Source organism: Heterocephalus glaber, unplaced genomic scaffold (genome assembly GCF_053883595.1).
Source record: "Heterocephalus glaber isolate CG9 unplaced genomic scaffold, H.glaber_assembly_v1.0 deba00001472, whole genome shotgun sequence".
Taxonomy (NCBI): Eukaryota; Metazoa; Chordata; class Mammalia; order Rodentia; family Bathyergidae; genus Heterocephalus; species Heterocephalus glaber.
In genome coordinates, this window is record NW_028258315.1 from 89,786,105 (window position 1) to 89,809,220 (window position 23,116).

The following is a 23,116-nucleotide window of genomic DNA, read 5'->3' on the forward strand; positions in this document are numbered from 1 at the left end:
CAGGAAGATCCTTGGGCTTAGAATTATAAAATGTTAGTGAAATAATTGTCTTATTTTTCCTTATAAAAATGGAAGAGTGAAAAGTTATTCACAGATAGGTTTCTTCTTGAAAGTGCATGAAAATGAAATCTTATTACTCAAGTTAAGCAGGTAATGCTGAAAAAAAGACACCATTGTCTGAGATCTCAAATATTAAAAGAAGTGGCTAAATCAATTTCCAAAATAATCTCTCTGCAGCAGATATTCATATAATTATAATAATGGCTGTTAGAAACCTATAAATTTCTATTTCAGGTCAGGAAATTACTCTTTACAGTTTGGTAAAACCCATTAGTGTATCCATTGCTAAATGCTATTGACAGAGACTTACCAGAAAATGGTACTCCAAACCTATTTGGCATTTCTGAGCTGGGGTTTATATGCACAAATTCAGGGAACCATCTTGTTTTTCCTTTTGATGAAAATGCTTTATTTTTTAATGCTCAAATTGCAATGAAGTGTCAAAGAAACCCTCATCCCATTCAGAGAAGCAATTTCATAAGCTACCACCTTTTTTTAGATTTTTCACTGGACTCTACATACTAACTTTCACTCCAATGATGCTAAATATTCTTTTGGATGGGTGGGATGTCACCTAGCCATGAAGGCCCATCAAAAACACCCAGAAAAAGGATGAAAGAATTTGGAAGCCAGGAAGAGCTTTGAAGAGAAGTTTTTCTAGGCCTGGAAAATTTCAGAATAGCTGCCACAACCTTCCTATCCACTGCAGACACTGCTAACACATCACAGCAAACTTATCGGCTGAACACAAATGAAGCCTCAGAATCCTTTTAAGTCTGTTTTCCAGGTACCCACAACTGATCAACTGGAGTTGACGCAAGAGATTAAACCTATTTGCTCCCCTGAAATAGTTCAGTGCCCTTATTTTACAGATAGGAAATGGAAGCATAAAAAAGGAAAGCAACTTTCCAAAAGTCACACACATAATTAATTGCATGCTTGATAAACGCAGTGGCAGATGCATGAGATAAGCATGAATAATCCAGTCTTACCCCCAACATCCTTTGTTCATTCTGTGATAAACCAAAATATCTAGACTATGACATAATTACACTAATTATTAGGATAATGACAATTATAGCACTACCATCAACATTTGTTGAACATCCAACTTTGTGCCAGAAATTTTCCAAGCATACTAATTCTTTTTTATAAACCTTATATTGACCAAAGCATGTAGGCATTTTACTGCCATGTTACAGATGAAAGGACATTACCACAAGGCTGCTCGTTTGCCCAAGGTCAAGCCACTAGTAAATGGTGGAAGAGGACTTTTGATGCAGGTCTGCCCAAGGCCAAACCCTGAGGACTTTTGAAGATCTGATGGATTTGAAGAAGTCAGAGCCCTTTGCTGGCACTGCTCAACATTTATTTTAAAACATGGCAGAGAAAAGGAATCCCACTGCCAACTAACGCGTCACTGCCAGTGCTCCTGACCCACCAGAAACAAGGCAGCTGAAGGCACTAAGGCAAAATGGGAAAGCGGAGGTCCTTCCATCACTCATGACCCTGCTAAGCTGGAAAAGACATTCCTAGAATGGGAGGGAAAGAAACTCAGCCCAGCTATCTTGCATTAATTGAAAAAAAAGGCGCAATTAGACTCCACATTAAAATTCTAGCTCATATAGTAGGTAGGATTTCTCACTAAAATGCTCTTTAAAATGAAGGAAAAAGTTATGAGAGCCCTGGAAATTAGGAAGACTACTCAGTGATATCCAACTCTCAAGAAGAACTTCCACCATCAAAGCAGAGGTCTGACCTTGACACAAACGAAGAGGGGGTCAAAGAAAAGGGTAGAGGTCGACAATACTGTTCCCTACGCTCTTTTTCTTTCTTCTGAGACACTGGCTTTGAAAAATCAGGGAAACTACCACCTGCTCTGTGTAGGACATATGAGGACATTTAACTTCAACAACACCTCTCATTAAGACCTTTCTGGCTTCATTAACTAGAGATGAATGTAGCACATAATAGGGAAAAATAAAGGAATGAAGGGCAGTACAATAAACATTATCTAGGTGCAATAGGTTTTGCCTACTGTATTAGTCCATTTTGTCTTACTATACTGAAATACTGGAGGCAGGTAACTTTATAAAGAAAAATAGCCTTGTTGTTCAAGGTTTAGAGGATTAGGCTTTGATATCAACCCTCTTTCCATAAACTGGGATCCCAGGAGAAATACTTCAACCCCTCAGAGGGCAGTTGCCCTAGTGATCTCCCAAAAGGCCAAGGCTTCTATCCTGCTCACTTACTCTTGCTCATTCTGAGAGAAATGAACTAGTACACAGTGAGCTGCCCTACACAGAAACCTATGGCATAAGATCCCAAGAGGGTTCTCTGGCCAGCAGCCAGTGAGAAACTGAGACCCTCAGTGCAAACAGCAAAGGATATGGATCCTGCTGATGATCTCAGAGCGAATGTGGCATTTTGCAGCCTGCAGTGGAGCCGACACCTCTCAGCTCTGCTTTCACTGTGGGCTCAGTGTATCCTGGGCTAACACCTTGCCTGCAGCATGTGTGAGACAGCCTGAGTCAGGGTACCTGGATACATTGTGTCCAGATCCCTGGCTCACAAAGCTATTGGATAGTGACTGGTAATGGTTTTAAGCCATTTAGTATTGGCATAATTCGTTCTGCCGCAGCAAATTAATTGATAAATTGGCAACAATGATAATTTTGGCTTTGAACCCTGAGTAAAAGGGGAAATCAACAGGAAGTCTGAATGGAGGAGTGACATGATATTACTCATCTTTTAACACTATTGTTGTGGCTCCTACAAAGAACAGACTGAAGGGGCAAAGGTTTGGAAGACGGCAGGGGAACCAATGAAAAGGCCATTACAAAAATCCAGGGCAGAGATGAGGGAGTACTGGCCTGGAGAGTGATGGAAATACTGACAAGTGGTCAGACTCTCTACATAACTCACAGAAAGAGCCAACAGAACAATAGATTGCTGTGGGCAGGAGCAAAAAGGAAGTTAAGAATGTCTTCAAGAACCGAATTCAAACTGTAAGAAAACTGAAATGACACATCTGAGACACCTCGGAGTTTAAATAGTGACCGGTAATTAGGAATTATTATTTTTGGTGCAATATCAGCACGGCTATACTAGAACACAAAGAAGTTCTTATCCTTTAAAGATGCATACTAAAATATTCTACAACAAGACGATGTAATGTCCAAGGTGTGATTTAAAATAATATCGCAGGGATGACAGTGGAATATGGGGTTGTATGGCCATGGGTTGACGGTTACTGGCACTGAGTGAAGGATATATGGAGCCTTGTTATATTTTTATATCTTTTTTGGTACATTCCGTTTTTTCCACAATAAAATGGGAAAGAGAAGACTCGGACTCCAAAGTTTTCGGACTGAATAACTGGAAAGGGGGAATGACTGAGTTGCATGTACCTAGATGAGCAAAGCTACAGAGCAAAGATGAAGGGGTGGAGGGAGTCATGTGTTTGAATAGCAACAGAACTTCAGCCAAGAGCCAGCTGAACATGTCAGGTCTGAGAAAGAGTGGAAGTGCTGAGCAGTCAAGGGAGAGCCAAGAGAGAGACAGGTCTACTTGGAGAAGCCAGCTTATACACGAGAGATAAATCCGTGAGAGTGGGTAAGACACAGTAAAGACTGCTCGGGCTCTCCACAGGCGCACGCCAGGGAGACAAGGGGATCAGCAGAGGAGACCTGGGAGGGGTGAGCATCCAGGGAGGGAAAGAACCGAGAAGGCGATCGAATGGTCAAGTGGTGCTGCTAGAGCAAGAAAAAATGAACATGTGAAGTTCAGTTTTGGATTCAGTAATGTGGAAATTATTGGCAACCTGAGTAGGAAACTTCACTGGAGTGGTTTTCCCAGAGTAGGAGAGAGCATGGCAGAGGAGCATACAGCATAGAGGAGTAATATACAGCACAAACAAAAAAATGTGATCACAAAATGACATGAGGTTAAAGACCTGACTGGATGGGTTAAAATCTGTCAGTTGGTGGAAGGAAAAGAATATAAAACGATCAAGGGCTACACTTTCATTCTGAAATTTGTTTTTATTTTTAAAGATGAATGTGTACTTGTATCTGCCTGAGCTGAGGTAGTGTACAATTGTATAATTTGGGCTTGAAGTGGGAATGACATTTAAATGTAGAAACTGATGTCATTCAGATCTGTCCACCCAGAATAGATCCCAGAAGGTCCCAGTGAGTGCAAACTTTTGGAGGTAGTGGGAATAAAAAGCCTTTGATCAGTACTGTCCCTTCCCCACCAAAGACTAGTCAAAGCATATTCCACCAGCAGCAAAGTCCATGGAATGAATATCAAAGACTTTGTACACCTGCCACAGATTCTACTTACATCCACCCCTCCCTTCCCAGGGAGAAGAAATTTGTGTCTGCTCCTTTATCCTCTGCAGGCCCTTTATTTAGCATGAGTCACATATCCTCATCTTGACTGAGATCAAAATCCCAACAAGAACAAGGTCACTAAGAGATTTGCTTGGATAAAGGCAGTTAAATAAATTCCCAAATCTCTCATGAGCCATGTTGGAAAAAAAAAAAAAAGTCGCATAAACTGTATTCCACCAAAGCACGTGAGGGCATTTCAAATGCTATACCAAACATTATGCTGATTACACTGTTCAGGGGTTTATAAACTAGAGCAAAGATTAAGTAAATCACTATCTTGACTGATAATGAGAACGTATATTTTTAGAAAGCTTAAGATCTTTGAGTGGGATTTCTGGGAAACCACTACACAAAAACATTAGGTACAACTGATGGACAATCTCTGATACATGAGGCTCTGTCTTCAGCATCCACTTAGATAAACTCTGATCTCAATATCCGCTTCATTTTTACAAGAACACGATGAAACAGGTGAGTAAAAACTCAGCAGTTTTTGTTTTAAATAGACTGTGTAAAGTATTTTACTCTAAAGCAGGATTTAGCAAGCTTTTTTCTATAAAAGGCCAGACAGTAAATATTTTTATGCTATAGTCCATGCAGTTTCTATTCAACTACTCAGCTCTGCCATTTTAGCAGGAAAGTAGCCATAGACAATATGGGCACAGCTGTATTCCACTGCAACCTTATTTATAAAAACAGGCAGCAGAAATCTCTTAAGGTACTTACTTCCAGAATATATAAAGAATTCCTATGGGCCAGGGATTTAGCTCAGTGGTTCCATCGCTTGCCTTGCAAGCTCAAGGACCAGAGTTCGATCCCCGGTACCAAAAAATAAAAAAATAAAAATAAATAAAATGTGTCAGAATTCCTACAACTCAAGATTAAGACAAATAACCTAATTTAAATATGGACAAAGGAATATAATAGGCCTTTCTCCAGAGATGATACACAAATAGCAAGTGAACACACGGAAAGATGCTCAGCATAGTTAGTCATTAGGAAAATGCAAATCACTTAACAACCACCAAGATAGTTAAAATTTAAAAGACAGATAACAATAAGTGTTGACAAGGATGTAGAAAAATCAGAATCCTCAAACAATGCTGGTAGGATTATAAAAATAGTGCAACCACACTGGAAAACAGTTTTGCAGTTCTTCAAACATAGAGTTACCAAGTGATACAACAATTCCACTCTTAGGTAACCATCCAAGAGAAATGGAAACATATGTCTACACGATAACTTGTATGTGAGTATTCCTGTCAACATTATTTTAAAAATAGCTAAAAAGTTAGTACAACTCAACTGTCTATCAACTTATGAATGGAGAAACAAAATATATATCCACACAATGGAATATTATTTGGCAATAGAAAAAATGAAGCATTGATACATTCTGTGTATGGATGGTGTTTGAAAACATGTTAAGCAAAAGAAGCTGGTTACAAAAGGCCACATATTATATGATTCAATTGATCTGAAATGTCCTAAAATGGGGAAGCTACTGAGGAAGCAGATTAATGGTCCTGGGGCTGGGGGAGTCGAGAGGGGAGGTATACTGGATTCTTTTGGAGATGCTGAAATAGCTCTAAAATTAGATTGTGGTGATGGTTGTACAAATCTGTCAATATTCTTTCTAAAACCTAACAAACTGTACACTTTCCATGAGTGAATATTTTTGTACATGAGCTATTTTTCAGTAAAACTGTAGAAAACAAAACAGGTGATAGCCTAGATTTGGCCTTCTCGGCTACAGTGTGCCAACCTCCACTCTAAAGTACTGTATTGGTGCATGAAAATGAGTTTCAAAGTTTTGCTATGAAACCTGTCAAGATGCTCGGATGATATTCCCACATGCAAAGTTTTATAGAGAAAATGTATAGGGAAAAGACTGGCTAGTGAGTGGTGGTGAATATTACATACAGTAATTCTTCATGATAACAACTGCAATTTTATCAGTTCAGCTAAAGAGTATTATTATTATTATTATTATTATTTTTTTTTTTTTTTGGTTTCGGGGATCGAACTCTAGTCCTTGCACTTGCGCAGCAGACAGCAAAACCACTGAGCTAAATCCCCAGCCCAAGCTAAAGATTATTGACTCCTCAACCATACACACTTACCACGCATTATATACAGGTATAATGTGCTATACTGGAATATATATTCATTTATTTCTTTCAACAGGAAGGAGAGATGTCCCTCAAAATAGACTGGATCTGGGCGTGCAAAATATTTCAATGTTGGCTAATACCAGTCTTTTCCTGTGCTGATGAAATAAATTTCCATCTTTTAAAAAAGTCAACCGTTAGAAATCCAAACTAAGTACCAAACAACCTGTGTATGAAGGTGAAAGCTAAAGGCCTGTAGGCATGGGAGAGGGGACAGCTCTGTGCTCGCTTCTGAACAGTTCACATTGACCTTACTGTCCAGATCCCACTCTCGCCACAGGAAGAGGTTGGCTTAATGTTCCAGTTCAGAAAGTGCAAGTCATGAGGTGTGAGAACTGGTCGCCCCGAAATTCTGCTGCTGACTTGGGGTGGAGGGTATGCTGAGGCTGTTGATGGGGTTTCTCAAGGGACACGGCTTGGTAGAGTTCCCTGGAGAGGCAGCACCGAGGATCCAGTTTCTCCAAACTGCTATTTTTACTCTGGGACCAACCAGCCTCAGCGTGCCCTTGTCCCTGGCTACTGCGGCCTGCAGAGCAGCTGCTCCAATGGTCAGTTCTAACTTTCAAATTCTACTGGAGACATTAAACCCAGGATAATCGGCAACTTCATCACTAAACCATTTCCATAAAATTTGTTTTTGTCAGTGTTACTGTTTTAAACCTCTTTTTGTCTCTGCATTATTCCTCCTTATCCGTTAAAAAAAATCAAAACCAAAAAAACCCACTGATGCCTAACACCAAAAGTTCTACCTCACAGCTCATAGTATAGAGCAGAGGCTTGACTTGGATTCTACATCTCCACGTGGGTCACCTACCCACCTGACCCTCAACTTTGTTTTTCAGATTCTGATCAATGCCCCCAGACCCGAGACTCATCCAGGTCTGAGAGTACACATCTGGAACATGGACACATGTATGAGGAATCACAGCCCAGATTCATCCAAAATTCACAGAGAAGTTAACTCCCTCTGTCTGGAAGTCTCTTCTCCCCGCAGACCCTTGCACGACAGCTGCATCTCATAACTCAGGTTTTCACACACATCACTCACTGGGGAGGCCTCCCCAGCTGCCACCCAACTTAAGAAAGGCACCGCCTCCCCCAGATACCAACACACGCACACGCGTGTGAACACAGCGTGCCTCTCCCCCTTGCTACTGCCAGCCACACTTCCTCTTTATCTCTGTTTTCTAGAGATCACTTACCATTTCTGAAATTCCTTCCTTCCCTCTCCCTCCCTCCTGCCCTCCCATTCCTGCCACACTTAGAGCTGTGCATCTCCAGCACACCCGGGAGCCCTCCCTTAGCAGCAGCTGGGCTGTGCTTAGTGTTCTCATTCTCCCACCAGCAGCGGTCACTCCTTCCCACCCCACTCTGGGCATAGGGTGTCAACAGTGCCCCTGTCACTCCATCAACACAACCTATCCTCCAACTCACTGCTCACAGCTGTGGCCTCAGCACAGGTACACAGTAAGCATGAAATACGGATTTATTGAATGGTTTACCCTATACAGGGAAAAATGAGTTGACAAATAACAAGAGGTAAACTTTGCCTGTAAGTTTAATCCAGCACTTCTCAACCTCACCATGACTGACATTTAATCCAGGTAATTATTTGTTGTGGGGCTGTCCTGCACTTGGTAGGATCTCTGGCTCCACTCCTGACCTCTACTCACCAGATGCCAGTAGCATTCCTCCTGATCACTTTCTATAATGTTGCCAAATGTCCCTAAGGGGTGAGACCATCCCTGGTTTGCAACTACTGGCTTAATCACTAAGTATTAATTTTTGTAAAGGTAAAACATTTTCTTTGCTCAGATTTAACAAACGAGAAATTTATCTATGCAGACTTGGCACATGATTCCTGACATGCTAGTTAACTCATACATATCAAATATGTAAGGTCCCACCGAAGTAATGTGGTTAAGCTGAGTGTGTGACTATGAAACATTATTTATTCATCTACAATGAAGGGCCCATATAAAACATCATACTTAGTTTAAATAACACATATCTGACAATAGCTAATGATTTATTGATGCTAATCATCACTGTCCTAACAAGCTCATTAGAGTAAAATAATCCCACATAAGTCACACTTTCAAATTTTCCCCACCAATGGATCTAATGTGGTCTGTGTTTCTTAAACGGAAGCAAGCAGATGAGCAGATGAGACCTTCCTCCAAAAAACCTTTTACTGAAAATCACTAAATTTTACAATGAACATCAGTAAATTTTTGGTATGTAAATTTCTGTAGTTTGAAAAAGCTGTTTCTATAGGAAACCAATACTATAATGTTTATATTTTTCTGTGGATTAACAGACTAGCTATTCTAAGCATCACATTGGACACTAAGCCCTCAGAAACAACTTCTGCTGCCAGAGAGGTGGCAACTGCCTGACACAATTGCCATTAAGATCATACACCATGTGGTTTTTCTATTCCTTGAGATGTTCATGCTGGTCTTTCTCACACTACTATGGCATAGACAGGAGTTTTGATGCTGAGTATTCCTCTTAGAATTTTAGTTAAGCACAGTGTTTCTAATGTCTAGTCAGTGAATTGTAAGCTTATGTCCCTACATCTGCTTATATTCCCATATAATATGTGGCATGAAATCCACCTTCCTTGAATAATTTATTCAGACAATATTTCTCTTGTATCTACCATGTATTTGCCTTTGTTCTTGGCTTTGCTAACAAAAAAAGTTGAGAGAGTCCTTGCCCCTAGAGGATCACAATTATTCAAGATATTAAAACAGAACATTATTAGGGACAATTTTAGATTGTGATATGCTAAAATGTATATTTTTTTTGTTAAATTATTTATTGGTACATTTTAGGTATACAACACAATTACATTTCTCATTGGGAACTGTATCTTTACGTGATGCGTCTTGGTTCTTATTTTTTCCCCATTCCTAGCCCTCCCTTCACCCCCTCCACCCTTCCCTATTTACAAAGGCTTTATTTCCATTTTTTCCATTTCTCAGCATTTTTTCCTTTCCCTTCTTTCCTTTCCCCTGTGCCTCCCACTACCCCTACCCCTTTGGACCTTTTCTTCCTATTTTGCGTTATTGATTATTCATTCTAATCATTAGTACATTTTAGGTATACAATATAATGACGTTCATCATTGGAAATTTGCACCTTTACATAGTCTCTCTTGGTTCTTATTTTTCACCCTTGCCCAGCTCTCCATTCAACCCCTCCATTCCTCCCTATTTACAAAGATTTTGTCCCTATTTTTCCATTTTCTCATATTAATCCCATTCCCTTCTATCCTTTCCCCTAGCCCTCCCACTTCCTTCCCCTTTGCCCCTTTTCTTCCTATTTCACATGACCTATTATACATAAAATGTATATTTTAAATGAATGCGAACATGGGTTCTCTTGTATAAGAAACCTAAAATATAAATAAAGAACAAAATACAAGATAATAGGGAGCAGAGAAATAAATGTTTTGCAAAGGGAAGGGGAAAAGAGACAGAGGGAAGAGGAAAGGAGGGGAGTGGAATGGGATGAAAAAAGAAACTAAAAGGTATTATGTACTCGTATCAACTCCCCATGAGGAACGTAACCATGATGTACTGTCAACCTGCTAAAAAAGACGAAAATGCAAATAATTCAGAATTCATTATGTATTATTTTAAAAATTGAGAAGTCTGAACTTTTTAACAAAGGCGGAGATTAAATATTTTGTATTTGTCAGAGGGAGCATCTAGAAGGTCAGTAAGGAGGTCAGAGAGTGATTCAAGGATGAGCCACACCTTTGCCTGGCTCAATTCTTCTTCCTGGAGCCTTCTTACTGTCCTTTCTAGGTCATTTCTGTACTGCATGTCAGAAGTAGTGTCCGCGACTGTTGCTCTTCCCATTGAGAGCAGACTGGAGAACTGCTACCAGGATTTGTTACTTATGGCACTTGGGTTGCAAATCACTGTGACAGTTAAGCTTCACTGTCAACTTGGCTGACTGGGGAGCCACCCAGTGCGTTCGTAAAGCACACATCTGGGTATGCCTAGGGAGGTCAAGGGGGTGTGACCTCGGGTACCCTATATGGTCCCTGGCCCCTTTCTCTCTGGCACTGTCTCCTTACTCTACTTCCTGACTGCCATGCACTAAGCAGCTTTGCTCTGCCATCCCCTTCCACCATGCTGTTCCTGCCCTGGAGCCTGTCAACACGAACTGAATCCCCGTGAAACCATGAGTCAAATCAAGCCTCTTCTTTAAGTTGTGGGTGTTGGGTATTGTGTCCCAGCAATGGGAAAGCTGACTAATATAATAATTAAGTTAGGGCAAAGCAGGTTTCTATGAGTTCACTCAGTTTATAAAATCATCATTGAAATAGGGTCTAGATACTTTACTGGGCTATGCTTTGAGGGGCAGAGGAAGGAAAGAAGAAAATCTTTGACCTCTAGAACCTTCAAGATAATGACTTAGCTTTTTTATTTACCAGCTCTACATAGACATGTCTTTAAAAAATCTGTTTTACAAATCTGTGACAGGAGAGTGGGGATGTCCATTACGTTGATAGCTAGGGTGCCTAGCAAATGCAGGGCCTCATGGAGTATTTCCCACACGAGTGAGCAAAGAAACAAATGTGACTTACCCAAAAAACTGGGTACCTCTATATGCCATATACTATATGCTAGTATTCGTGTATTTCTTCATATCCAGGTGTTTACCTGACACGAATAAAGAAAGGGAGGTAATATTGTCAACCCTATTTTAGATGACCCATAGAGACTCAAGACCTCATATTCAGCAAGCAACAGAGTCAGTGAAACTTACGTGGTTTCACTCCAAAATTTGAATATCTAGTGGTTTCACAGCCCAAGATTTGAATGTCTAATACTGACAGAAGAAAGGACTGGAGGTCTGATACACAGAAAGTTCCATGGCTCGGGAGAAACTGGGCTGGCCGAAGGGAAAGTCCTGCCACTTCTTCCTGTGCAGGGGGAAAGAATTAAGAAAACGCTGCGCACTGGTGGCAGCTGGAGATCTGGCAGGCCCCTTATGAGAAGGACCGTGAGCCAGGCCACAAGCCCAGGAGATGGATGGGGATGCTTTATGCACCGAGGCTGCCGCACAAAAGGAACCCTGCCAAGTTTGACCAGCGTGGCTTCAAAGATGTCAGTGACAGAAGAGTATCTAAATGTTTTTGCCTCAAAAAGATAGAAGAAACAAAACAAAATAAAGCAAAAAACTCTACCCTGAAAGGATGCATACGTTCAATGAACCCAAGAATTCCAGATCAGGCCTGGGAGCAGGGCAGACCTTTCAAAGGTCCTTGAGAATTATTTGCAGTTGTTCACCTTTTCTTTCAGGTAAATGTCAACTGAATGCAAGGATTTCAGTGTGACCCTGCATTACTGACAGCTGGCTGCATGGCATCTGCTGTTGGACGAAGGCTGAAGAGGAACAAGCCTGCTTACATACTCATCTTCGTCTGCCAAAGTAAGGCCGATTAAAATGACCTACTACATTGCACAGCAGTGAACGCTGTCTGCCCCACTCGAGGTAAATGAAATGGGGAACATCACTGAGCCTAATCTCACAGCGACCCGATGGCTGAGTCAGAGTCAGTGGAACCTGGGGGATGTGCTCCAGAGGCTGCTCTGCTCTGAGAGGCAGAGAGGCCCCCTGGAGGTCACTGTCTTGTGGGACTCTGTCCACAGCAGCCCTCGAGTTCAAAACCAGGCAATTCGGGGTTTTTTCATGCCTACCAAACTCAGCTGGAAAAAAAAGGTTAATAGTCACCAGCTTTAAACGGTTTAAACTAAATACAGTTCCCCAGATGATCTGGCCTCTCGGTGTTTCTCTATAATTATCTTCTGAACATAGGGACCAGCCAACACATACATAGGAGCAACAAGCAGGAGGATGCCTCTCCTACCCACTCATGGTGAGCCAGGCTGTGTCTCGTGACCTCTTGTGGTCTCCGGCCAGCTGCATAACTTAATAATAGACCAGCAAGCCATTTGGAAAACGCACGTTCTCCTCCAGGCTGGATACGCAGTCCTCTAGCTGAGTCCACTTTTCACTCATATCAGCCAAGCAGACATTTATGAAATGTAAGGCATTTGGCGACATTCGAACTCAAATTTTAAACTCAAACAGAGGTAGGTAGGGTGGACACAGTGATTTTAGGGCATACCTGGAGCATCCTTTCAGATGACTGAATGAGAATTCTGTGGAGAGGATTTTAAAGAAGTTTTGGTCCAGACAGACAGCTTTGGCTGGACCATGTCTTTGACAGCTGTTGCTTGTGGCCCCAGCTCCTGGGAAATAACATGCCTCCAGAATTAGCTTCCTGGGACAGCCTGGCGGTAAGCAAGTCTGACCCCCCTTTAAGCAAAAATAAATCTTGCTGAGTTAAATGATCCTATCTCTTGCTTTCCTTAAGGAATACAAGGCATTAAGTGGCAAAATTTGAAGACAGCAGCTGTGCATCCTCAGAGCCCATATCGCCTGGCTCGTTAATTATAGGTTTGCCTGGCTCAAGATAAGCTACAGGTCAGATACATAAGGCTGTCTTCCTTGTCATAGCCAATAACTAAGAATAACCAGGTGACTATCCCCAGATCTTTCAGTCTCTGATAGTATAATCATGAAGCACAGGCTAGGTCAGAAATACAGTGGAGGAAAAAGTAGTATTTCCCAGCCAAAAGGCAACCACTTCAAACAGGTCTGCACCATCTGCTCCACTTGCATTCCTTTCCACAAATTATCAGTGTGCAGAGGTAGAGATGTTGATGTTCAAAGTCACCCTAAAATACAATTTAATGAGGGAGGCTGCTGGAAAACAAATGACTCCCTTTGGCAAGCCCAGCCAATATGAGGACAGTGCTTGGAGCGTATCACCCATCCATCAACCAATGGGTCCAATAATTACATATCAGAATGGACACTGTGCCAGACAAGCTCTAAGGTCTTGTTCTTGTCAGCAGCTGTCCTCCAAGGAGGGTTTGTGGTAGTTTCTAGGCCAAATACCACTAATAAAAGCCCCCAGTCAGCCACACATATCTACTGACACTCCTGAGAACCAAGAGAAATGTGAAAAGCCAGCCATAGGACTTCTTTGACAATTCGAGACTCTCAGTTCTAAGATGGTTTGGCTCATCCCCTGGTCCCAAACCCAGCACCTGCAGATACGTCTAACTGTAATTCCCCAGGAGGATTACAGTGATGAAAATCTCAGTCTCCCTGGAGAAGGACACATTTCAGCTCATGTTTGCCTTACACAAACCTACAATTTCCTTGTAAGCCCGCTGTTATCTTAACAACACAGAAGTTAAGGATGTGAAGTTTCCTTGAAGGGAGCAGACTACATACTGTCAAGAAATTCTCCACAGCACATACCATCAATCACTCACTGGCTCAGCATTTCACAGAAACTCCAGGAAAGATTTCTGTTTTTGCATCAACTATCACCAGCCATTACAAGCCTTAGTTTGGAGGAGGTAACATCAAATTGAGGGAAAAGTTACTTTTGCTTTCTTTCTTCTTTTGAAACTAATACTCTGGAGAATAAATACAACATACAGAAGTAGTTGACTGGCCAGACAAGGGGGTGCCCATGTTACACTCATGAACAAAATCCACTGCTCACCTGCCACCACAGGAGATTTCCGCTCATCCAGGAGCTGGATGGAGGTACTTGCTGTTACCACATTGCTTTTGTTGACTGTTCCTGTAAGGAGAGAAACCACCATGACAAAAATGGAGATCACACTAGCCCAAAGCCACCAATTCTGCAAGTCTCCGTTCCAGGAGCTCGGGTTTCTGGGCAGTGGACAGTCTGTTGCTCTATTGAGCCACATGTGCTGGACTAGGTGCACTGAGTTACGACCACCTGTACTGGGGAACGTCCAGCTCTTCAACTCAAGTCACTGACCACCACAGAGCACCACATGTTTTGCTAATCTGTGGTTACTAACAGCAATGTTTCCTGTGTCAGCAGTCGCATTTATACCACCTCTATAAATACAGCCATGAGGAGCTGCAAGAGTTGGAATTTTGAAATTATTTTACAATAAGGCGGCAACTGCAGCTCTGATTTGTTGGGTAAATCTCAAGTGATCTATAAAATCTTAATTCCGAGTCCAAATTTTTTGAACAAAACCATTCTAAAGAGAAAAAGAGCTAGAATGAAATCTTTAAACTCTTATTCATGTGATAATAATATGGCATTAGTAGATTAACAGATTTTTTATTACGAACAATAGCTTAAATGCCCATGAATTAAAGGTGATGAGCACAAATTCTGAACATCCACAGTTAATAACTGTGAGTCCAGTGCCTGCCTCAGAAGAGGTGCCCCGTGAATGTAAACTGAATGGAGTCCAGCTGAATTAAGAAGGGAAGGCAAACTTGCATTTGAATATACCTATGACCTAAATAATCCGGAATTTTCTCCTTGACCAAGTCTAAGCAGCTTCTATTCCAGAGTCTACAGCTATCTGACAGGCAGTAGAGAAAAGGAGAGACCAAGTGCTTCACCTCAGTGCACTTGGTGATTTTAAAGATTTTCCTTGAACTTAAAGGGGCCATGGAATCTGCTGTTACATCATTTGTAACATTACCACGATCATGACAAATTTCCTTTCATTGTATGCTATGTTAAAAGTTCAGTGAAAAAGTTATTTCCAAAAAGCAGTATAACAACAATTTTTAATTAACAAGAATTTGGTTTTACTATACATAATTGTTTTAGGATAAATAGTGAATATCAAAGCAAACTGGTGCCAGGGGCTGTCACCCCCAAATGCAAAAGCACAAAGCAGTCTGGGGACACTTTTACTCCCATATTTCTCCCTGCACAGCACTTGTCACAGGAGAGACTGAATGATCCCAGTTTGGAATCAGATGAACAACAAGCTCAGTTCTATGTTTTTCTTTATAGAACTGTGTGAAGAAGGAAGTCATGAGATAGAAAATGATGTGACTGTTCATAGCTTTGAGGCAAAATGAAAAAATTCACTTGTCTTAGCTGATATGTCCAGCGATGAAAGTGATGGATATAAAATAAAGAAAGAGCTTCAGACACTTGGAAATTAATATCTGAGGACACACACACACACACACACGACCATTCACAAATGCCTATAAGCAAAGGACCAGTCTCAAAGAATCTTAGACCAGAAAAGAACCTGACAGATGATCTAGTCTGAAATCCCATCCAGAGAGAAAATCTCATCAACAACATTCACACTTTTCTTGAGTATCTTCATCAGTTAGAAACTGTCACCCTAATGGGTCCATTCAACTAATTATTGAGCCACTCTTTTCAACATCTCTTCTACAAGTTTCAAACACACTCTTTCTGAAAACATGTTCATTCATGGAAATGAGAAAGTGCTGAGAACAGGGAGGCGAGTTTGACACTAAGCCGTAATAAGCTTCGTTTAGGGTTAGCTAGTAATGTCTGGAAGAGGTAGCCTAAAAGGCCCTAATGCAAAATATAAATATAGATTGAATTCTCCAAAGCAACTGGAATTCATAGAACTAGGTCTCATTGATCTCTGAAGCTTGTGGAGTTCCCAGTATACAGTGGAGGCTTATGCAGAGTAAGCACCAAATATATTGGAAACACGAGACAAGAAACAGGAGACAAGAAAAAGCCAAGGACAACTGAAAACCACAATAAGAAGTAAGGAGACAGATCTTCTCCAAATGGGAAGGGATCAAGTGATGGAGGAGGGGAAGGGAGAGAAAGTGCACGAAAAGAGGAATTAAGATGTGCTATGTGCATGCACCAACTCTACATAAGGACTGCATTATGTACTGCCAACATATTCTAATAAAAAATTTTAAAAACAAACTGGTTGAAATGAGACAGCACTCTGTTCTTTTTGGAGGGAAGTGGCTTTAATCTTTTCATAACATCATGGCGTCTTAGGACCAAAACATCCATTACGTGCCTCTCACTGGTCACTGTAGCCCTCTGCTGGGAAGGCAGAGAGGATATACCGAGGCCTGGTCTTTGCCCCTGCAGATCAGCTGAGATCAGTTGTGTTCCAATAGGGAACATGGACCTTGAAATGATAAGACTGGCTGAAGATTCTGGCAAGAAAGCCTGACCTTTCTCCAAAGTGGAGCCACAATAACAAAACAAATCAACTGAGTGTAGGTATTCAAACTCCACACAGTGAAAAATACCAGCTCTCCTTCCTGAAATGCCCTTCACAAGGCCTGGGTAAGTAAAACCTTCATTTTACTTGGGGCTATTACTCACGGAGCAGGCTCATGGTCACTGGCTCAGGACAGGCCCAAATAATCAGCATTAACTCTGAAGGTCAAGCTTGGCTCCCCCAGCATTCGGGCAGCTCCCGCACACTGGGCACCATGGCCAGGGCGGCGGGATCCGACAGACTCAGTCTTGCTTCCCACCAGGACGCCCACCTGTGCTGAAAGGGATCGAGTAGACGAAGCTCCCTGGAATCTGCTCAGCAGCTCTTCGGTACCACAGAGGGAAATGGTCTGCGTTAAAAATGTTCTCTTTGTCTCCAGCTTTCAGGAAGTCCCTGAAAATGAATAAGAAAAGCACTGCACCACTCAGCTCAGTCAGGGCAGACACAGTTTGTCTAAGAGCCTCTGCCAGGGAAAAGCAGGGCTGGCTTTTGGAAGTCCTACTTGCCTTTTTCAGCACTGAGGGGATCCAAGTCAACATAATGCACCCACATCACTCAAAAAGATCTCTGTAAAGCTCTGGCAGTCAGAGTCCAAGGGGGCAAAGTAGTTCTTCCTAGTGTATCCAGTGGTAAATCCCTTGTCTTAGGAAAAGCATACAGGATGTAAGGGTGGGCCATGTCAGGACCTCTGTGTCTTTCTTCCCTCATCTCCCTGCTCTGCAGACAAAGAGGACCACTTACTCCCCTCCGTGGACTCCTCTTCTTCCGCTCTCACTGGCAGCTCCTCACAGCCCTACCCTTTAGCCAGAAGGCCACAGACATTCCCCTCCCCATAATATGTTCTTCTCAAAGTCATGCTCATCTTCTTTTTAAATTATTATTAACCTAGGTTGAATGGACATAACTATTGTGGGGAACTTACAGCGTACAATGTTATGTTTCAGTCTGTGTAGACATTGTAGAGTCAATTCAGTTATCTAACATATGTATCACCTCACCAACTTATCTTTTTTTATGCATGGTAACGACATTAAAATTTGTTTCTTAACAATTTTGAAATGTAAATTACAACGTGCACTTCAAATACCATGTGCTCATGAATCAACAGAGTACAAATTCTTGGCCCATCCTGGGTCCATAGCCTGGTTCTAATCTGCACAATTACCACATGCTTTCCCCAAGCCTCCCAAGATCTCTGTGGATAGCAGCTTTGCTATTCATTCACTCCTCCACAGAACATGAAAAGGACAGTAGTCTTTCCTTATCAGTAGTTTTGCTTTCTGAAAAGTTTTTATTGATAAACAGTTCATTGGTAGAAAAGTTTTTACTGATAGTTTTTACTCATAGAAATGAGAAAATACTGGTGGTCAACCACATTCTTAAATCTTAAATGGAAATTGCAGAAAAAAACCATTTCTGTAAGTTTTAAATTGTGTGCCATTCTGAGTAGTGGGATGAAATGTCTTGCTGTGTCATACTATCCCAGTCTGGAAATGAATCACCCCTTGGTCCAGTGTTTCCATGCTATATACACTACCTGCCCATTAAGAACTTAGTGACTTGGTTATCAGACCAATGGCTGTGGTATCACAGAGCTTGTGTTCAAGTAACCTACACATAGTAGTTATGTCACAGTGCCTATAGCATTGACTTCACTTCTTCTCACTATGAAGATCTTATATCATCTACCGTCATCACAAGAAAGATGGACAATAAGATATTTTGAGAGACAGAAAAAGAGAGAGCACACTCACATAACTTTTATTATATTATTATAATTGTTCTACCCATTATTAGTGATTATTGTTAACTGCCTACTCTGGTTAGTTGATAAATTAAGCTTTATCACAGGTATATATGCATAGAAAAAGAGTATTATACAGAGCTTATACTATCCAAACACCCACTGACGGTCTTGGGACACACCCCCTCAGGATAAGAGGGGGCTACTATACTAAGATCCCAACCAATGATTGTTGACTGCATTTAGCTCCAGAGAGCCATATTTACTCTCTGGTACTCGAGCACTTTATTTGGCCATTATGGTACAACTCAGAGAATGAAAGGCTGCCTGGCTAGTCCACGCTCTGCAGAGGTTTTTCACAAAGGGAGAACAATCAGGAAACAGTGTATAGATTAGGGAAAAGGCCATCAGTTGGACCGGAAATGGCATTGCTTTCAATACAGCCATTTGCAGCATGGAGTCTGGACCAGGGATCACAGACCATGGAGATACATTTTTATACTAAGTTATAACTAGTTGGTTTCATGAACTTAGCACTCTATTTCGAAAAGTTTCTCTAGTTTTAGGTTATAGCCAACCAGTGCACTCTTGACCTCTGTAGAAGTACAGTAGAGCCCACTTCTTTGACAGGAAACCAACTTCATTAGAGCCCACCCTCAAAGTTCTTAGACAGCTCTGGAATCTGCCTCCCTGTAAGCTGCACTGGCACCTAATTCTTCTCTGAGGGTAGAGATGTTATGCTTTCCAATATCCTCAGGTCAAGACACTCAGTGGGCACTCAATGTATGCTTAATGATCACAGGATAAATCAAATCTTATATCCAGACAAGAGCTCCTGAAGTATTAAAAACAATTTTCTGTACCTCTTTTAAATAATATCTTCCAGTTCCCTCAAAGGCTTTCAGCAGTATGGCTACTACCTCTGCAGCTGCTCTTCTGTGTTAATGCTGTCAAAAGATTTTATGCTGCTAGTCAGAGCAGATCAAAAAGAGGATGATGTATCAGAGCTACCAACATTTGTTTACTGACCATCACCAAGAATGCTCTCCAACAATGAAAAACCTTTTGGTCAAAGCACCTTCCTCTAATCTAGAAAGCTGACTCAGGAGTCACAGCATGAGAAGGTGCACTAGTTTCTTGAGCTACTCAGAATGCCAAACACAGGGACTTCCGGCCTCAATGCTCTCAGCACGCTCTTCCCACCACTGCTGTAGCCAGTGGTACTGTTTCTTGATCCCAAAATCATCAGATTTCCTAAATATTGACATTTTGATGTTCATATTTTTTAGACCTGAGACCCTGACTTGGACAGCTGGGAGAGGGGCCTCTGCTGCCCAACCCTTGAAGGGCTGTCATCCATGCTGCACCAGGGACACAGCCACAGCTGAGCCCAAGGCCTGTGTGGAACTGTGATGGCCGGAACCACAGGGAAGAGGCCCTGCAGCAGCTATGGTGCTACTGGGGCTTTTATTCAGACTCGTGGCAGATGGGCTGGGAGCTTGATTGGAAGGTCTGAGGGGGTCCTCACTTGGCCTGGCACCAACATGCAGACTTTGGGGAGGGTAGGTGAGAGTTCCGGAATGGTGCATCCAGGGCAGCAGAGATAAGCCACAGCACTCGGTCTCTGCCAGCTCTGGCATGAAGCCAAATGGGCCAGGTGGCTTGGAAACTTGAATGTGTCTATCTATACCTACTAAACAGTGATTCAAAAGGGAGAGATGGGAGGAGAGATCTGATTCTATAGGAGACCAAGAACACTCTTCAGAATGAAAGATCCAGCTTACTTCTGGATCCACGCGACTGTTGTATTGTATACAGCAGGTCTAGGTTACAGCTGAGTGACCCTGGGTGAGTAATTGACTCTAAATCCTCATTTTCTCATATACAAAATGGAATAATAACAGTCTACCAGGGTACCGTCAGTACTACATAAGATCAAATGTGAAAAGGCTCTATATCCTAGAAATGAACTCAAATAAATATATAGGATTCTTAAATCCCAAGAGCTGCTTTTCTTCTTTTTGGTTCAAGTAGAAGGTATGAAATGGTCACCTTTTGAACTTAGGGCTGTGGAGACTAGTAAGTACACAGTGAATGCTAACTTCACTAGATGCTGTACGTGTGTAAGATGCTGTAGGTATGCAGACATCAACTGAAGGCACAAAATAGAATCCTGGCAGCATTGGGGACAATGGCCCAGTTAAGAGGCCATGAACATAATTAAACTTCTTCTGAGTGCAAGTGATGGAAACAGGGGATGGAATCTCCATGTAAAAGACTAATAATGGTATAAACCAATGCCAGGGTATGAATTTGATATGATCTATTTCTCTGCCCAATACTTTGAGCCCTTTCTTTCATGCTCCCTAGTCAAAAACAAAAAATAAAATTCTAAAACATTTATATCCCTTGCTAGGAGAGTGTATACACATAGGTAAATCTAAATAAATACCATTTGAAGGGTAGAGACAGGCAGGTGAAAGACTCGAAAACAACAGATGTCTTGGGCCGGGGATTTAGCTCAGTGGTTTCACCGCCTGCTGCGCAAGCACAAGGACCCGAGTTCAATCCCCAGCACCAAAAAGAAGAAAAAAAAAGAAAGAAAAGAAAATAACAGATCTCAAGGTGCCTCCATATGAATCAATGATACATGCTTCTTGAAGACGGAAGAGTTATTCATCTACACAGTCAGTGATACCCAAGCTGGGTTGCACCAGTGCCTCAGAGGTTATAACTTGTAGATACTGTTTGGTTCCCAAGGCAGTTTTCCAACTACAGGTATTTGGATCTTCACAGTAACCAAAGGAGATCATAACCCTCACTTTCTGGCTGAACAGAAAGAAGGCAACTAAGTGGATGGATGAGCTAGGCACACATCCTGGCACCCTCAAATGTGACCGCACTGTCTTTCCAATCTGTCACAATAATACAGTTAGCAGACTAGCAAGGTGCCACATTTCTTTGTTGCTACTGTATTCCTTATTTGCTTGATGAACTTTTAATACTAGCCACAGGTGCCCCCATCCCCTCTGAGCATTAGAAAGTCTATCTCTCTGGGGCTGGGGATTTAGCTCAGTGGTTTCGCCGCCTGCTGCGCAAGCGCAAGGACTCGAGTTCGATCTCCGGTACAAAAAAAAAAAAAAAAAAAAAGAAAGTCCGTCTCTGGATCTTGCTTCACTCTCTGAATGGTCATGGGAGAGGACAATGTGTAGTTGACACTTCTAGTCCTTCCTGGGAACTTGCCCTCTGGACAAAGACTTGTGCAGGGGTACAGAGCTAAAAAGAGCTTTAAAATATCAAGTTAGACTACAGAAAACTTCACAAACCATAAACTGTGATACTGAGAAAGCCAAAGTTCTAAGACAGGAATTGAAACCCAGTATTCCAAAACCTGTAAAAATTGATCCACCTGCCCTTTACCAGACTGGTTTTGCAAGGTTCTCTGGTTGCTGTCAAGGCCTCACCTAAGCACACGCAGCACTGCTGAACTAGGGCCCTGGGGCAGGGAGCACCTCCTCCTTGGGCCTTGATTTGACTCCTCACAAATCCATGACAACCCTGAGCTTTGGTTATTCATCCCTGGTCCCCTGAAGGTCAGGGTATGTGAAGGTTCCTGGTGCCATCTGAACTCACCTACTCACATTCAAACACACTCACCCTTTTGGAGTTTCAGGCCCTGTTTGTCCCTAGCTTAATCACACATCTGTGTCAAACAAAAGAAACTGAAAGAACTTCTAAATGGGCTCAGAAAAGACTTCCAATGGATGAGGGCCTGGTTCTCGGAAGGCATCGGGGCTGCTCAGGGGCGTAATGAACATAAGGTGCTGGACTCAGCCATGCTGGGCCCAGGGTCCCTGGGGGCCGCCTTGGAAGTGGAAGGAGACAATCAACCCCTGCACCTCCAGATAGCCCCCACCCACTGGGGTATGCAGTTCTGCAAGCCCTCAGGCTAAGCACAGAGGTGCAAGGGTTTAAGAAAACATAAACAAATAAACAACAGAGGAGAGGCACAGGCAAGAATTCCCCAGCATTGCTGCACAAACCGAGTGCATCCTCCCTCTTGCTCCTCCTCCAGACACTCCATTATCTTCCAAGTTCTGAAAGGATTCACCAGGCATGGAGGACTCCGGGACAGCAGAGAAAAGACAACAAGCAGGGGAACAAGGGGAAAGGCCAATCAGCAGGTGAACACACAGAAAATCTCAGCAGGGCTGGAGTGGCCTGAATTTTGTTTCTATGGTCGGGGAACGAAGCAGTGAAATAAGCTTCCCTTTGAATTTCCCATCTCAGGAGCTTGCTGGCCCCTGCAGAGGAGCCTCCTACTTACTGATTGGTGAGCTGCTCAGCCCCAACAAACAGGTTGATTCTTGAGAGGCCCGTGCGAGTGCCAAGGAAAGCGACCTCGACGCCCTTGTCAGAGTTCCTGAAACAGAACAGCAGCCATCAGGGGATGTTCTAGACAGTAAGCAGATAATGGCTTTTGCATTTCAAGCCTCACAGAATGTTTTACAAAATAGTAGCTTTGAAACCTGAACTTTCAAAGAAATTATAGAAACACACACACACATACACCAACACACACTCGCACACACCCGCACCATGCACAGATTGCCA

General features: G+C 42.2%; 1 protein-coding gene across 17 annotated transcripts in view; it reads right to left on the reverse strand.

The window, feature by feature from the left end:
- Positions 1-23,116, reverse strand: part of Cacna2d3 (calcium voltage-gated channel auxiliary subunit alpha2delta 3) — a 1,090,211-nt gene that overhangs the window by 136,876 nt on the left and 930,219 nt on the right. For all 17 annotated transcript variants that reach the window (XM_087181525.1, XM_087181521.1, XM_087181526.1 and 14 more), the window contains 3 exons: positions 22,830-22,925; positions 17,030-17,151; positions 14,238-14,318 (listed from right to left, as the gene is read on the reverse strand). In XM_087181525.1, coding sequence (XP_087037651.1) covers positions 14,238-14,318; positions 17,030-17,151; positions 22,830-22,925 — 299 coding nt within the window. The remainder of the gene's footprint in view (positions 1-14,237; positions 14,319-17,029; positions 17,152-22,829; positions 22,926-23,116) is intronic.